The sequence below is a fragment of the Liolophura sinensis genome, chromosome 13, assembly GCF_032854445.1.
Source record: "Liolophura sinensis isolate JHLJ2023 chromosome 13, CUHK_Ljap_v2, whole genome shotgun sequence".
Lineage (NCBI taxonomy): Eukaryota > Metazoa > Mollusca > Polyplacophora > Chitonida > Chitonidae > Liolophura > Liolophura sinensis.
Window position 1 is genome coordinate 9,865,090 of NC_088307.1, and position 16,728 is coordinate 9,881,817.

At 40.0% G+C, this 16,728-nt stretch overlaps 1 protein-coding gene across 1 annotated transcript; it reads right to left on the reverse strand.

Annotated features, from left to right (window-relative positions):
• Positions 1-3,109: 3,109 nt before the first annotated feature.
• Positions 3,110-13,107, reverse strand: LOC135480551 (uncharacterized). The gene is made up of 4 exons (XM_064760405.1): positions 12,990-13,107; positions 6,891-8,041; positions 5,378-5,485; positions 3,110-4,726 (listed from the first exon to the last, which is right to left on the reverse strand). Exons 2-4 carry the CDS (start codon positions 7,989-7,991, stop codon positions 4,565-4,567), a joined length of 1,371 nt encoding a protein of 456 aa, XP_064616475.1. The 5' UTR covers positions 7,992-8,041; positions 12,990-13,107; the 3' UTR covers positions 3,110-4,564.
• Positions 13,108-16,728: the final 3,621 nt, after the last annotated feature.

Below are 16,728 nucleotides of genomic sequence, written 5' to 3' on the forward strand. Positions count from 1 at the left end.
TCTACGTTATATGTCATCTGTGGTTTATGTTTCTACGTTCGCTTATGTCATTCGCATATGTCAAGGTCATCCTTTAACATCACGTGATCTTTATATATGGGTCATGTCGTGTTTCAAACAATCTTATACATGGTTTCCAGGAGAACTGAATATAGAGTTACATTATGATTTATTTGGGTGTTTTAAATCATAATCAATGTTTCCGTAATTATAAGAGATCCAAGCGGGAGTTTTAAGGAACACTACTCCATTAACACGTGTTACTATTATCGTTTTATTTACGAAAGTTTGTGACCGAGATACAGTCCATGTCGTTTGACCGACTGGAATTAAAGTAACAGCTTGCTTGGAGTTATGTCCATGAAACGTTGGTGTTTTTAGGTCACGCTTTTTGGCAATCATATTAAATTTAATCACAATAAATAAAGAGTAAACGTCTTGGAAATTTTCTTCTCAGGAGCTTATAGTATCTACACGATCAGTAGATAATCGGATTTAACCAGATCAAAACACACAACAAAGTCATCAGTGAAGGATTCATACACAGACTATATTCCAGTTCGCGCGCGTGTACAGCGGTAGCCATAGCCACAGGCGAATACATTGTTTCTGTGGGGTAACACAGGGATCCTTCAGTATTACAATACTGATTTGTACAAATACTACACCACCTACAAGAGGTTTGGTGGCCTCATGGTTGCAGCGTCCCCTGAGAGTCGCGAGACACGGAAACAATTCCGGTACGGGTCATACTAAAGACTTAAAATATGGCACTTGTTGCTGTCTCGATTGGCGCTCAACACTGAAAGGTTAAATCAAGAAAACTGGACTGGTTTGCCCGGCGTCGGTATAATTTAACTGAGTGGGGTGTCATGTCTGGTGTCATCGCCATAATAGGATCGGCCCCGATAGCACAGTTGGTTGAGCATCCGCTTCGGGAGCGGTAGATCCAGGGTCTATTCTGGGTCGAGTTACACCTAAGACTTTAAAAAAGAGGAAGTTGTAACTACTTCTCTTGGCGTTCAGCATGAAGGGGACAGTGCAACTACTGGTTGACCTATATCAGTATAATGGTTCGGGCGGTGCAGCTTACTTGCCTCCGGTAGGGCGTCTCAGTGAAGCAGCACTAGATAAAGGAGAGGTGGAAATCCGTTCTGCAACAAGGAGGCACATTACATGCACTCTAGGGATTCCTTCGTACTACGTTAAACCCCAAGCACTCACTCACTCACTCACCCGTCATGATAGGCTGCTTCAGCGGTCGGAGCGCTTTGGTGACATGGATTCGCCCTGCCACAAGAAGGCACAGTATAAGAATGCACACCCCCATTGACTCCTTATCGTCATATGGCTGAAAAAACTGTTAAGTTAGACGTTAAACCGCATACATCCATCCATACATACATACATACACACATACAAAAAGTTCCCCAAATTATTTAAAAGAATAAAATCTATAAAACTACAGTTAAACATCCGCCCGTTTGTCTGCCTGAAGCTGTGCATGCATAAGTTTAATGGCAATCGGATAATTAATAATTGTTCATAAATATATTTCCACAATTATCTCCATTTATGACTACTTTGGTAATAGTGTCATATTATTACTACCAAGTGGTAGGAATTAAAGAGAAATGGTGGTGTGTTGTATCAATACATCCACACATCTCCGCCTCATATATTTCTTTTAAGAACTACATGCGGACAAGGGGGTGCAATTTAACAGGCTTGTCCTTCATGTAGTACTTACTGGGAAGAAGCATAAAGATTTGGCAGTCATCGCAGATGTTTACGCTTGCTGAACCAGTGTTGCAACCTTGATTTAGAGATCCGTTTACCGATTTCTGCTCATTTCTACTTGGGGGTTTTGGAGGAAGCATATGCCTGCGGAATTGTCCACTGTGCTAAATGTGGATAAGAGGAAACAATTTAAATCCTTGATTGGGTACGTATATTTATATTTCACGGTGCTAAGTGAGAACATCAGAAAACAAAAGGGAAGTTTTTACATCTATCGTCTCAAAAGGTAAAAATAGTTCTTCTGTGTCTTGTAACTTGTCAAAAATGTTAGACTTTTGTTGACATCAATTTACCATGGATTTCTCCCGTGCTCAATCAGGTTTCCTCCCACCAGAATTCCGGCCGTCGTTGTACAAGTGTATAAGTTGCTTAAGACACCAAATAAATAAATGAATAAATAAATAAATAAATAAATCTCGGACTCGAAACACCCTTTTGTAAAACCTTGATGGAGGTATACTCAAACTAATTTCTTCACCTTGCTAAACGGGGAAAAAGAGAGGAGATCTGGAGTCTTATAATTAGCGAGGTACGTCAATGATTTTTCAGAGTAGGCCTACAAACTGGAAAAAAGGGTAAGCGTGAAACTGCGGCGGGAGTACACACGGCTTATTACTCCACAGTGCTACATGGTGAAACAAAGTTACAGCCTTTGTGGAAGTATACGCCTACAGGTTTTGTCAGTGTTACATGGGAGAAAGGGAACAATGTTGCAGCCTTTGTGGAAGCATACGCCTTCAGATGTTATCACAGTGTCTCATGGAGTGAGTGATTTAGTGCTCAGGGTTTAACGTCGTACTTAACAATTTTTCAGTCATATGACGACGAAATGTGCCTCCTTGCTGCAGAACAGATTTCCACCGCTCTTTTATCTAGTGCTGCCTCACTGAGACGCCTTACCGAAGGCAAGTAAGCTGCCCCGCCTGAGCCATTATACTGATACGGGTCAACCGTTGCACTGTCCCCTTCATGCTGAACGCCAAGCCAGGAAGTCACAACTTCCTCTTTTAGATTTTATCACAGTGTGACATTCTTTGGAAGTGTACGACTACAGAGTTTATCAGTATTACTGATAAAACTGATAAACACAGTTCCACTGATTGGGTGGATCTATGCATCAAAGCAGACATTCGTATACCACCCGTCAACCAATATTGCCGCTCCAGGTCAATAATCCCAAAGCCAATTCGCAAAACGACGTTTAACACAAACCACCAAAAAAACTAAGAAAATGTGTGAAGTACGATATTAGGACAGAGTCCTGTAAATTAAAGCAGTCAACAACTTTTAATGGTGTTAGAAAGACGCGAGATATGTTCAGGCGAATGAGCTAAATCAGCGCTTTCAGCTGGCTGAAATCGACCTTGTGTTACAACATAGCATTTTTCTACCGTTCGGTATTGAAAGTTCCTTGTCGTGATTGTTTTTTAATTGTTGGGATCTATCCACCAATGAAATTCATACAGGCCATGCTCTACCCACATTGACTCAGTATTCAAGCTTGCAGTATGGCGTGTTTTGTCCGTTCTTTATTGATCTCCTCCAACCCCTCCTCCGTCTTTTATGTAAACCACACTGCACTTACAGGCACTGTATGCGGCTGGTGGCTCAGTCCCCTCTTTCTGGCAAGTGCGGCATGTCGGCTTTAATTTTATTTTGAAGATTATATCCTTTTATTAAACTGTCACACATTTGGCCTTAGTCGACTCATCTCCGTTGTTATCTCTCTACATTCGTTTTCATATGAAAAAACAAATCAGTATTCAAATCCTTTACCGTGCTAGTGTAAAAGTTGTCCACAATAAAATATGTATACATTCAACCTGGCGATCTAATTCAAGACAATGGATATACTGCCTCTACCTCCAAGGAAAAACGAATTAGACACAGTCACGAAGCAGAGTGCCAGAAATTCGGGACACTGTCCATATTAACCCACAAGAGAACCACACTCACTGTAAAACAAGAAACTTAGAGTGAAAACAATTCACCGAACATCCTAGACACTTTAGTTTTTAGTAATGATAACTTGTGACGTTGATTAAAATTGCCACATAGCACAGAGGATCTAACAAATGGTACAAGGTTAGATATGTACACGCCATTTGCTGTCCAAGTAATGGTAATGTACAATGTTAAAATTGAAACTATCCCTTTTGTTCGTAAAGTCTGCGAGAGAGGAAACCGTTTTGGTCTTTGTGCAAATCTAGATCCAGAAAAGATGTACCATCTGGAGAGCCTGTGGTTTCCTTTGAGGCATACGCAAACAGATGGAAACAACTTTGCAGGTGAAGCTACACATGTACATCATTGCTGATTTTCCATAGTCATGAATAGGGACAAGAAGGCGGCGTACGCTTGCTCACACAGAGTACACAGTTCACACAGAGTACACAGTTCACACAGAGTACACAGTTTACACAGAGTACACAGTTCACATAGAGTACACAGTTCACACAGAGTACACAAATATAAGGTATTCCAGATGGAGTATTGCCTGCCTCAGACACTGGGATATTTGTAGATACAGTAACGTAGCTCTCGCCTTTTAAACATAACACGCCTTTTACATGAGAGCTGGCTTCAAGGGAGGCAGTGGCATGCTGAATGTAGCACAAATGCATACACGCATGCATATAAGTCTTCATGTAGTAGGAATCTCCGGGTAATCCGGGTGAACTGTGAAGAGAATTTCGTACATTGACTGCACAGACAAAGTGGGACAGAAATGTCGGTGTTTAGTTAAATATTTATTTAACATCTCTCATTCGCCAGACGCCTTGTCTTGATTCGACTTGGGGTAGAGCTTCTGACGCTTACAAGGCCGATGCGAAAGTAGAGCCTTTTCAAGAAACTTCATCTCTTTTCTTAACGCTATTATCTCTTTCCTCAAAGTCTGGTTTCCGTCCGATAATTTCTCGGCTTCCTAAAATGGTAAGAAAAGGATTGCATTCAAAAAGATGGGTTATTTGGTTGGGATATACGACTAAATGATTGCAAAATTTTTGTTCAACGCACTACTAGGGAACTTATCGCTTAGACGGTGTCTGTCTATTTTAAGTGCCGAGGAAACTGGAGTGCCTATTAATTTTTGGAAACATCCATTTCCTCCACCCATATAAGTGAAAATGTCTAGAGTACGGCCTTGAACACAATCAATAACTCAATCTGTCAGTTGATCTATTCAAATGAATGGATTCTAGATTTCTTGTTAATGAAAATGTCGAAAATGGTGAGAAAAAATGCGAGCAATTCTTGATATTTATGATGCTAAAAGTTATGACATTTTAAAAGAAACATAATTTTTTTATTGGTTTATTGTTTTTTATTGGTCTTTTACGCCGTACTCAAGACTATTTTGCTTATACAACGGCGACCAGTATTATTCCGGAAGAAACTGGGCTAAAAAAAAACACCTCCATTCGCAGGCTGCTTCCCCGGGTGCTACTCCTTACATTATTCATTATTTGTTGTTCATTATTTTTGTACAAAATTTGCAGTGGTAGCATCGAGGTATAGTAAATGTAGGGAGCGCTGTGAGGAGTTTGAAGCCAGAGTTAAATTTTAAAATAGTGACCTGTTCAAGAAGAGTCTCTTGTTCGTTCTTCTTTTCCCTGCAGCGTCTGGCTGATAATTTGTTCAGATCCCGTCGCCTTAATCTCCGTCTTATGTCTTCCTCTGTCGGCTGTGATGACAATATATTCACTTAAACAACTAGAATGGAGGTTATGGTTTTAAGGAAATGAAAAAAAAAGTTCTGTACAATAAAAAATCAAATTCATTTGTGAAGCATGTTGTATATCCCTTAATAGCCCTATATTTCATGTCAATGGCTGGAATGTTTCGAAAATGACATCATGGATTAACTTCGAAACACGTGACCAAAATAGCGCCTCCGCTTATCAATTTTAACAATCAAACGTGAGTTATTTCTATAACCTTAAACTCAGATTCAGTTTTTTCCCCTCCTCAGGTCCGTTATTAGACATCTGTATGGATATATTACATATGTCCCCATTTTACCCCTGGCCAGATTTTTCTGACGAATTTGGCCAGTTAATTAGACACAGATTCTTATTCTGAACGGTATTTACGACTATAACAGCGTTGTACAAAATAATTAGGGATGAACGTTTTAGCTGTGACACCATGCGATCATTGATTTAAACCTTCTTGCCTATTTAACTCAGGAGGGCAGGGCATGATGAATGCAACATCATGTTTTCGGTTTACTTAATATGGCGTATCCCATGATCAAAGAATTCCAATTAAAAGCTGATTTATTTCGTTATGCAGTCACATCAGGAAAAGATGGCTACGGCCGTTTAAGTACTTTTTTCACCCTTCATCCGAAATAACAAACAATATACTATTTCTTTTCGTTTAATATTTTTACTTAATTGAATGTTTCGTGAAGAAAGGGTTGATTTCGAACACTCGACCTTACTGGCCATCGCCCTATGATGTGAAGTGTCTAATAAACCAATTCAACATCACCCAGGTAAATGTGAGGAATTTATTACATAATAAGTAAGAGTAGTGTGTCTTGTCTTGTAAGGTTTTGCTACTTTTGTACTTTGTCAGTTAATATTTTTATATTTGAACGCATTCAAACGGTACAGCTGTCATATCGACATGTCGAATTCGACAAGTGGAATGAAAAAAGGGCTTGTCCATTTCATAAACAGGGTTCTCATGCTGGCTTCCTCTCCGGCCGTACGTGGGAAGGTCTTGCAGCAACCTGCGGATGGTCGTGGGTTTCCCCCGGGCTCTGCCCGGTTTCCACTCACCATAATGCTGGTCGGCGTCGTATCAATGAAATATTCTTGAGTACGGCGTAAAACACCAATCAAATAAATAAATAAACAGGGTTCAGGCGATGTGATAAGTCGAATAGTAATAATAGTATGAAATGACCTAATGTCATTCGAACTGTCGATTCGACCATCGCGCCGTGTGATCAGCGATTCATCGAGTCAGTTAGTGAACTGTCGAAAGACGGTTGGATCTCGACTCAGTAAACGAAAACGAAGTGGCGGGATGATGGCGGGAACCCGTACCCATGACAACCATTATTCTCCCAGAGATACCTGATATGGATCCTCTGTCAATTTATCTCGGTTTGAGTCGATGGGACTCAAGTCCAATCCGTCGAAATGTCGTCGTACTTGTATCAAGCATTTGAGTTCTTGTTTAATCAGAGGCGTAAGTCGTGCCGAGGCGATGCTGTCTAGAGTCGCCTGCGTGAAACAAGGGTCTTCCAATACATCCGGGGACTCGTCCAACACATCCACGGGCAAGGTGACGAAATCTTCTGATTGGTCAACATCGTCTTCCGGAGACGGCGATAATAACGATGAAAGGCTTGAGTCATCTTCCGGTAAAACGGCAGATTTGGGCGATAGATTTATGTCAGCGTCCGCTTGCGCCATAAACACGACGGGTATGTCTTCTTCAATATCCGGTGATATTGGAGATGAGAGTACACTGACGGTAGGTGTTGTGATATCTTTCAGCGGTTGGCTTATTTGTACATCCGGTGACACTGGAAATGTTAGCAGCTGGCTTATCTTAAGATTCGATGATCCAACGTATGTCACTGAATGGGTTATTTCAAGATCCGATGACACATCAGATGTTAGGGATTGGCTTTCTCCACGATACGGTGACTCATCGGTTATCAGCGATCGACTTATTTCAAGGTCCGGTGAGACAGGGTATGTGCCCGATTCTTTTAATCGAAGATCACAAGACATATCCAATGTCAGCGGCTGACTTACTGAAATATCCGGTAACACAGGATATGTCACCGATTTTGTTGTCGGCGATTTGCGTACTCTAAAATCCCGTGACACAGAGGATATGGGCGATTGGTTTGCTTGGACATCAGATATTACACCACTACACAGCGTTTGGCACACTTCAGCATCCGACTCCCGCGATTCGTTTAAATCAGTTTTCGGCAGTAAAGCTAGAAATTCCGGCAACGTATCCAGTTCCACACTGGAGGACCTTCTTTGCCTTTCTCCATGTTCCAGTCCGTTAACATCGTCTGAGATGCTGACGGTAGTATAATACCCGCTGGAACTATCACTGGAGCTCTCACTAACACTGCGACGAACCTGTCTATCTTCATCTGGATCTAAAGGTCTTCCATTGTTCCCCGACCACGTTGGCAATGATACCAGCATGGCTCCAACAGACGCAAAAATGTTGGCAGTTATTTGGGTGGATTAGTGAGCTGAAAAATAAAAAAGTTAAAGATAGAAGGACAGAAATTTTAAGCAAGTCAAAAGCGAAACTGTTTCCACTACCTCCAAATTACAAATATATATATATATATATATATATATAGATATATATATATATATATATATATATATATATATATATATAAATGTGTGAGAAAAAGCCACATTAAGAGAACTGCCGATATAGCCACCTGGGGGGTAATTCTACGTAATTTAAGCTGGCTGAATGAATGACAAAACTCTGCTTAAAGCTAGCCAAATGAATGGCGAAACTCTGCTTAAAGTTAGCCAAATGAATATGTATGGAGAGAAGCCACACGGCAATCTCTGACCTATACTCTCTGCCACACCGCAAAATCTGCCCTACAACCTCTGCCACACAGCAATCTCTGAGCTGCAACCTCTGCCCTACAACCTCTGACACGCAGTAACCTCTGACCTATAATCTCTAATCTACAGGAACTTCTAACCTACAACCTCTGGCCTATACACAGAAATGTATATGGAGGAAAGCCACACAGCAACCTCTGCCCTACAACCTCTGACACAATGGAACCTCTGGCCTACAACCTCTGGTATACAGCAACCTCTGACCTACAGTCTCTGCCCAACGGGAACTTCTGCCCTACAACATCTGACCTGCAATCTATAATCTACAGGAACTTCTAACCTACAACCTCTGACCTACACACAGAAATGTATATGTAGGAAAACCACACAGCAACCTCTGATCTACAACCTTTGACACAATGCAACCTCTGGCCTTAAAACCTCTGATACACTGCAACCTCTGATCTACAACCTCTGACACACAACAGCCTCTGACCTACACCCTTTGACACACAGCAACCTCTGACGTACACCCCCTGGCATACAGCAGCCTCTGACCTACATCCTGTGACTCACAGCAACCTCTGACCTACACCTTCTGACACACAACAGCCTTTGGCCTACAACCTCTGATGCACAGCATCCTCTGCCCAACACCCTGATACACAGCAACCTTTTTCCAACACCCTCTGATACACAACAACCTCTGACCTACTGCCTATAACCACCTCCGTTTATCCGTATATCTATGTAAATTTCATGACTTTCAAAGTCATGGAGATTTGAGACTGTTCATGCTTCATCGACCTTTCCTTGATCATTGATTCAACAGGACGCTGTTTCTCAAAGCATTCGTGATGCTGATCGCATACCGTCCGTATGTGAGGTCATGGTGATTAGGTTGGCACAACGTTCCGTCCTCTTTAAGACACAGACTGCAGGTGCCAGTTGCTCAAAAGTGTATGTGAGCTAATCTAACCTTAAATTTTAACACCAGTCTCATCTTTGTACAAAGTAACTGGTACTTTAATGGACTCGGTTGTTCAAAACTGCTTTGAAACTTAATACCAGATTTAACTTAACGCCAAGTCTTCAAGTCTTGTCCATAGCCCGAAAAATTGTGTATCAGTATATTAAATATATGTTAAAACTGTTGCTGTTATACTTTGACTTTGGACAACTGCCTTGGCTGAGGAGTTTGGCTGAAATTTTAAATATAAAATATAACCTAATACCAGTATTAGCTAATACACTTTTGAACAACTGGGCTCAGAGCACAATAAGTGCTTTAGCACTCGCTAATTCCATTATATATATATCTCGAACGTCTTTCACACGCATGCGTAATACACGATGATCTTAACAGATGTTTTTATTCTTTACATTCACATTCTTACTTTCTCTCTCCTTGACGCTAAAATTCTTTCGTTACAAAAGAGAAAATAAAAGAAATAGGACAACAGTCAGATCATTATCCCACGAATATCCGTATCATCTTAAAATACAAAGTATATGATTTCATTTGCATGATTAATACCGGTCTCAGAAGATTGAAAATCACATTTTGTGTGAGTCGAGTTGTTTTTTCTTTTGGTTCAAGTAATGTCTACGTTTCAAAACTTCTCTTTGTAAAGACTGTACCTAATCTACTTATTTACCTGACGTTTAACGCCGTACTCAAGAATGATTATTTTACTTCAGCAGCAATCGTAAGGTGTGTGCTTGGCGGGAACAAGCATAGCATGTAAGTAGTAGAGAATGTTGCAAACGCGTCGCATTGGGGAGGTGGGATTGATAAGGTGGAGGTGTGTCGTTCAGTCCGCGCTCCACTAGGCGCATGCGCGTACGTCACACGAGGCTTGCCCACGGACCAATGAGCCCAGCTCCTTCAGCTCCATGTCGCGCCCAAACTGACCAGTGGGTGAGCTCGATTTCGTTCGCGTCAAAATTGACAAATGGGTGAACTCCATTCCCGCCACACGCGAGAGTAGCTCATTCAGCTCCATTTCGCGCCAAAACTGACCTATGGGTAAGCTCCATATCGCACCAAAACGTCAACAATCACGCGGTCTTGGTATGTTGGGAGTTGAGCAGCTCCTTCTGAGCAGCCTCTTGAGCGCAGCTCCTTCAGCTCCCCGACGCCCAAACTGACCCATGGGTGATCACGTGGTCGGCCTTGGCGCCTGAATTTTGTTGACAAATGCATGTATACTGGATAATATATATCCGCTGTCGGGGATAGTTTCACTCACTATACACGGACACAGGGACGACACCCGACTATGCTTCACACCAGCCGCCAGTCACGTCGCCAGTAGTGTTGTGTTCTATACTACATATATGTGTTCTTTCCGTCAAAGTCTTCCCGATTTTAATGTAGCCCTAACAAAAGATACGTGGTTAAGATATTAATAACAATCTTCATAAAGAGCACTTTTTTGAATAGGCCGTTACAATGTACACAAAGCATACCAAGAAAAAATTAAACTGCAACTATTATTAAGTCTTCTTTGTTACATATTTTTCTCACGAGAAAATGGGGCTGGTTTTCAAATACAGGGAGGTTAAAAGATCCCCCAGGATCTCAGCCTATCACAACCTTCGGCCTACACGGACCTACCCAAGTATAACATTACGTGACATTCCAGTCATTTTCACGGGGTAAGATGCCACAATTTTAGGCTGGCCAACAGTAAAGACTATCCCTAAATGTGCTAAGAATAACACTTAACTCTAAGTAAAAGGAGACATGTTTGAAATGATGTCACTGCGTTATCATGTTTCTGCCTTAAGTCACGCCCATATATGTCTGAACACGCCAAATGCATGAATGAATTTGTGGTTATCAACACTGTGAATGCTCGTAAATTTTACACATGCCTTCCACTCTTTTACAGAAATATAAGCCGATGAAACACTTACCTATCATGCTCACTGGCAAAAAAATATCCAACGTTTTCATGACAAATTGTGGTTTGTACAAAGAAACCTTCTTTTTGGAGTGTAAAATGTGTTCACGGTTATGTGGTTTTGTACAGGCGAGCGAGTCGCCTTGATGGCGTCTATGTGTGTGTTTTTCGAATGATCCTGAGGTAAATACATATAAAATGCTAAACATGTAAAGGAAAAAAACACCTTGGAGATGTAGTATAGACCTCTACATGTGAAACAATATAAACATGGATATATAAGTGCAAAGCGATATATAATTTACACCGTGATGCAAAAAGAGGTATACAGTGAAATAGGTCTGAAAAATTGTATAAACATCAAACTGAAAGAGAGGTGTAGGTTTGTGCATGTAAAACGATGTAAACATAAATAAACATAATATAGTAAGATGCACCTGAGAGAATAAGGATGTAAACATCAAAGGGGTTTATAAGACTATATCTGAAAATTGATATTAACACCATAGAAGTATCCAGGCCCGTAGATGTAACTCGTTATATAGAAAACGCTGAGCTGCATTGGCCTGCAGATGAAGGACGATATATAACAATCGCTATCGTATAGGTTATTTCCGACCATCCGCAGGTTACTAACAGATCCAACGATGTAGAAAGCGTTATGTAGCAATGTAGGCCAATATATCTCCAGAAATCTATGCATGTAAAACGAAGTGCTCACCAATCAACCAACAATATGACCTAAAAACAAACACGACACCACACGAATCACGTTCTGAAATACTTGGTGAAATCCTGCATGTATGAAGTAGAGTACACCGATATCTCGGACTGCGCATGCGCCGGACATGCAAATGCAAGGCCTACACATAGGACGGGAAGCGGTCGGTCAGTTTCGCTTTAAATTTTATACCCTTTTCTTCACTTGGGCTGAATAATATTTATTAATTACGTAAAACAAAATGTTTTTTTTTTTAGCTTAGCATAATTAAATTATTAAATCCTCCAGAAACTCATGAAATTGGCGAAGGAAAGCTGAAATTTCCTGTACATATAGGCATATTAATCTGCGCCTAATATATATAGATTATCAGTTTTGATAAAACATATCTGTTAAACAGATATCGGTATATGTGTCATTATGACTCTTCAGTGCGTCTAATTTTAAAAAATATACAGATAGAAAAATTTGAAATTTAACATATATTTATCAAATTTAAATACTCTAATATAGGACCTTATTATTAAGAATGCTTAATTGTTATTACGATGGCTATAATACACAAATCTGTGTAAAAAAACAAAAACAATTCAAACAAATAGATGATAAATATTATCTGAGAAAGTCAAGAAAATTTGCATCAGGCGTATGAAAGACGTGGTGAGGTTTTTGATGATTCGGTGGGTCGTTCCTGACATCTATGATCTAACAACACTATGATAAATACACTGGAATTAATATTATGAGACTACTATACGTGACAGAGCTCAGCATACAATGTTGGCTACTGTGGTTTACTCTGGTCTTAAATTCGATAAACATTTCACAATACTGCACAACAGGCCTACATGCCACGTATCCGCTGTGTTTCTACAATGAGAGTATATACTGCGTGCCCCTACACACAACAGTACAGCAGCCTTCTCTGACGTAGTTCTTAAATTGACAGCGATGCAAACATTAACGAATATGAATTACCTGCGCAGAAATATAACAAGTCTGTCCTCCAGTGTCCGGCTGGAGTGACCAGTAGATCCTAACTGACCCTTAACATGACCCCAAGCATTCACCATACGCTGCCGACAGTTTCACAGAGTAGACCTTTGAACCGACTATGCGGCTTGTGCAAGCAGAAAACAGAGGGGATATTTAAGGGGATTCCCCCGGTGTTTATCGCTGGAAATACCCAGCTGTAGCGTTACATTGTTGAACGGTTTGCAGAGGATTAGTGTGGCGTAAATAGACCTCTCGGTTAAAATTAGCATAAGATTATACAGTACAATTATAATATAAACACACTTCGGGATTATAATTATACTTTAAAATTTCGTTCGAATTTACTCCCCCTGTTACAGTATTAATTAAAAGGCCTTCAGCTAAAATCATGTTGAGGGCTTTTTTCAATTCTGAATGCCGTTCATTATTTAAAAGATGTGACCTATATGTGTGCGTACGCGTGTATGTGTGTACACTGAACATCTTTTAACGGTTTAGACAATCATATATAACCATCATCTCGGCGGTGTTTGAAGTCCTCATCTCCGTAGGCCTATAGAGTTAGTGATACACTGGCGTTATACCCAATAGGTTGTATATCAGGAAAAAATGGATTGATAGATTCATTAAATGGTGATTGACACCGTGCACTAGAATTCTGCTCATTATATGACGACAGTTAGCTTCATGGGTGGAGGAAACCGGAATACCAAAAGTAAACAACCTATCTTCCCTGGACACCTGAAAAAATCGACTTCGTGCCGTAGCCAGCGAGAGATACATAATTTAATTTGATTTATTCATTTGATAAGTGTCCGTCGTTACTTTAGGTAATAAAAGTGACAACAGAGCAGTGTGCAGAGTCGGCAGCCTGGATATTTTTCTTTGCAGCAACACGAATTCATGATTAACTAAGTGGTTGAGACTTCTCGGCACTCATTCTAAACCAGGATATACCTTAATATACCTCGATGACGCTAACATTATACATAGTATTTTAATTCCGATGTAAGGAACGTTGCGTGATATATATCCTCATGCGTGATTGGACAGTCTGCGTCAGGTCTGGACTACACGGATCAATACTCGTCCAATGAAATGGACGCTCAGTATGCACCATGCTAAAACAAGGATCTTATTAATTTGTTATAAAAACCATATAAACCATATCTTACATATTAAGGGTTAAATGCTTGGCAGTTCTTACCACCAAAAACGCGTGGAATATCTCATCAAAATGGCCACCAAAACATCACAAGCCCAGCGATACCTTGATCTCACTCCATAGCTCCATGGGTCACAAACTGGATCCATGGCGTTTCCATAGCAACTGGCCGCATGCTATTGGTCACTGAGGACGCTAGATCGACTGTTTTTACATCAGGTCATTTTGTCTGTTATCTGACGAACACTTTATAACGTTATCTCTGACCGATTTAATGTTATACATTTTGTGATAAATAAAAATGATAGACTTCTTCATTAGTTTCCAGAATTAGGGAATTCCAGTGGAATGCCTCTGTCGTTTTAATGGTACACTAAAAAATAATCTGCTAATTTTAACAGAAAGTCTGGTGTCTGAATGATGCTAAAATATATTTTGCTGTTGCAACAGAATATTCTGTTAAATATAACACACATGTTCTATTAATTCAACATTAAGATTATATTAGACTAACAGGATATTCTGTTGAACATGACATGATATTATGTTATAACAGCAGAATACATGCTAGCATCTCTCCGACAACAGACTTTCTATTAAAATTAACCGATTCATTTTTTGAGTGTAGTTAGCGTTTATCCAATGTAGATATCGCTGCGCAGCTCATTTACATAATTTTCCAAACAAACATACGTTTTGTCATTTCTTTTAATACACACTAAAACACGTACCAAATAAATTATACAATAACTGATTTTCGTGACCCAGTATATGAAATTGCTGAACACGGGTAGTCATCTCGTTTTATCACGTGCAGAGGTCATATAAACTGCCACTATGCCCGGATAATCACATGACTGAATTGAGCCAATCGCAACACAGAATTGTCAGCAAAACTTCCCTGTCGTGTAATAAGCCAATTTAATGGATTTATCGCCCAGATATGTGTGTGTAAAGATTTTACCACTCAAACATTGGCAGATAAGCTAGTCTGGTGTGAGTGAATAGAGATATATGTAGACCTGACAATTTTTATTTAACCTACCGCTTTACCTCCCCGCTGTCATCCGAGACCCACTGTACGCTCAAGCACGCCCTATATATTTATTCATGCTTCAATAATTCAATGGCCGGTTGTATATGCTCAGTCAATAATGCTTCAATAATTCAATGGCCGGTTGTATATGCTCAGTCAATAATGCTTCAATAATTCAATGGCCGGTTGTATATGCTCAGTCAATAATGCTTCAATAATTCAATGGCCGGTTGTATATGCTCAGTCAATAATGCTTCAATAATTCAATGGCCGGTTGTATATGCTCAGTCAATAATGCTTCAATTAAATCTGAGAATATGTTTTAATCTTCCAAGCATATAGCTTTCAGAAATACAGATCTGTACTTTTTCCTTAACCAACATACGGAACTTGCTCGTCCTTCCGAGTGCGCTATGCTCAATTTGTCGCAGTTGTAAGTTACAAAAACATATATCTTTCAATATTCCAGTATTTCTGATTTCCATATTAGCTAATAATATGTTCAAGAGTTCATAATTACGTTACGGGAAACGGTGCGGTAAAGCATGTGTTGAACCAGGGGGTCGTTGTTCAAATGTGTATTTAAGTTAAGTTAGGTTTAAATCTTTATACCAATCTCGTCCCAATACAAAGTAAATGGCACTTTAGTCTGCGCTAAAGTTAATACCGGGCCTAAGCCCTAATATACATTTGAACAACTGGGCCCAGTTTAATTAGCTCCAGGTTGGTTAATGTAAGGATTCATAGCGGTTAGTCTAGAAACTAAGCAGGAAATACGACCGGATGATCTCAGATCTGTGCTTCAATCTATGATATATTGTATCCAAACTTCAATACACAATAATCAGTAGTGCTTCAATAAATCATATAAATAAAACAAATTCAATAGTCACTAATGCCCTTTTTGTGCTCAGCCATTAATGCCTCAATAAATCAGTAACCCGTATTGTACTGATCCAATAATGCCTCAATATATCAGTGACCTGTATTGTGCTTAGCCAGTAATGCCTCAATATATCAGTGACCTGTTTTGTGCATAGACAGTAATGCCTCAATAAATCAGTGACCCGTTTTGTGCTTCGCCAGTAATGCCTCAATAAATCAGTAGCCCGTTTTGTACATAGCCAGTAATGCCTCAAGTAATCAGTGATTCGTTTTGTGCATAGCCAGTAATGCCTCAATATATCAGTGACCCGCTTTGTGCTTCGCCAGTACTGCCTCAATATATCAGTGACTCGTTTTGCGCGTAGCCAGTAATGCATCAATATATCATTGACCCGTTTTCTGCTGATCCATTAATGCCTCAATAAATCAGTGACCCGTTTTATACATAGCCAGTAATGCCTCAATAAATCAGTGACCCGTTTTGTGCATAGTCAGTAATGCCTCAATATATCAGTGACCCGTTTTGTGCATAGCCAGTAGTGCCTCAATATATGAGTGACTCGTTTTGTGCATAGCCAGTAAAGCCTGAATAAATCAGTGATTCGTTTTGTGCTTAGCCAGTAATGTCTCAATGC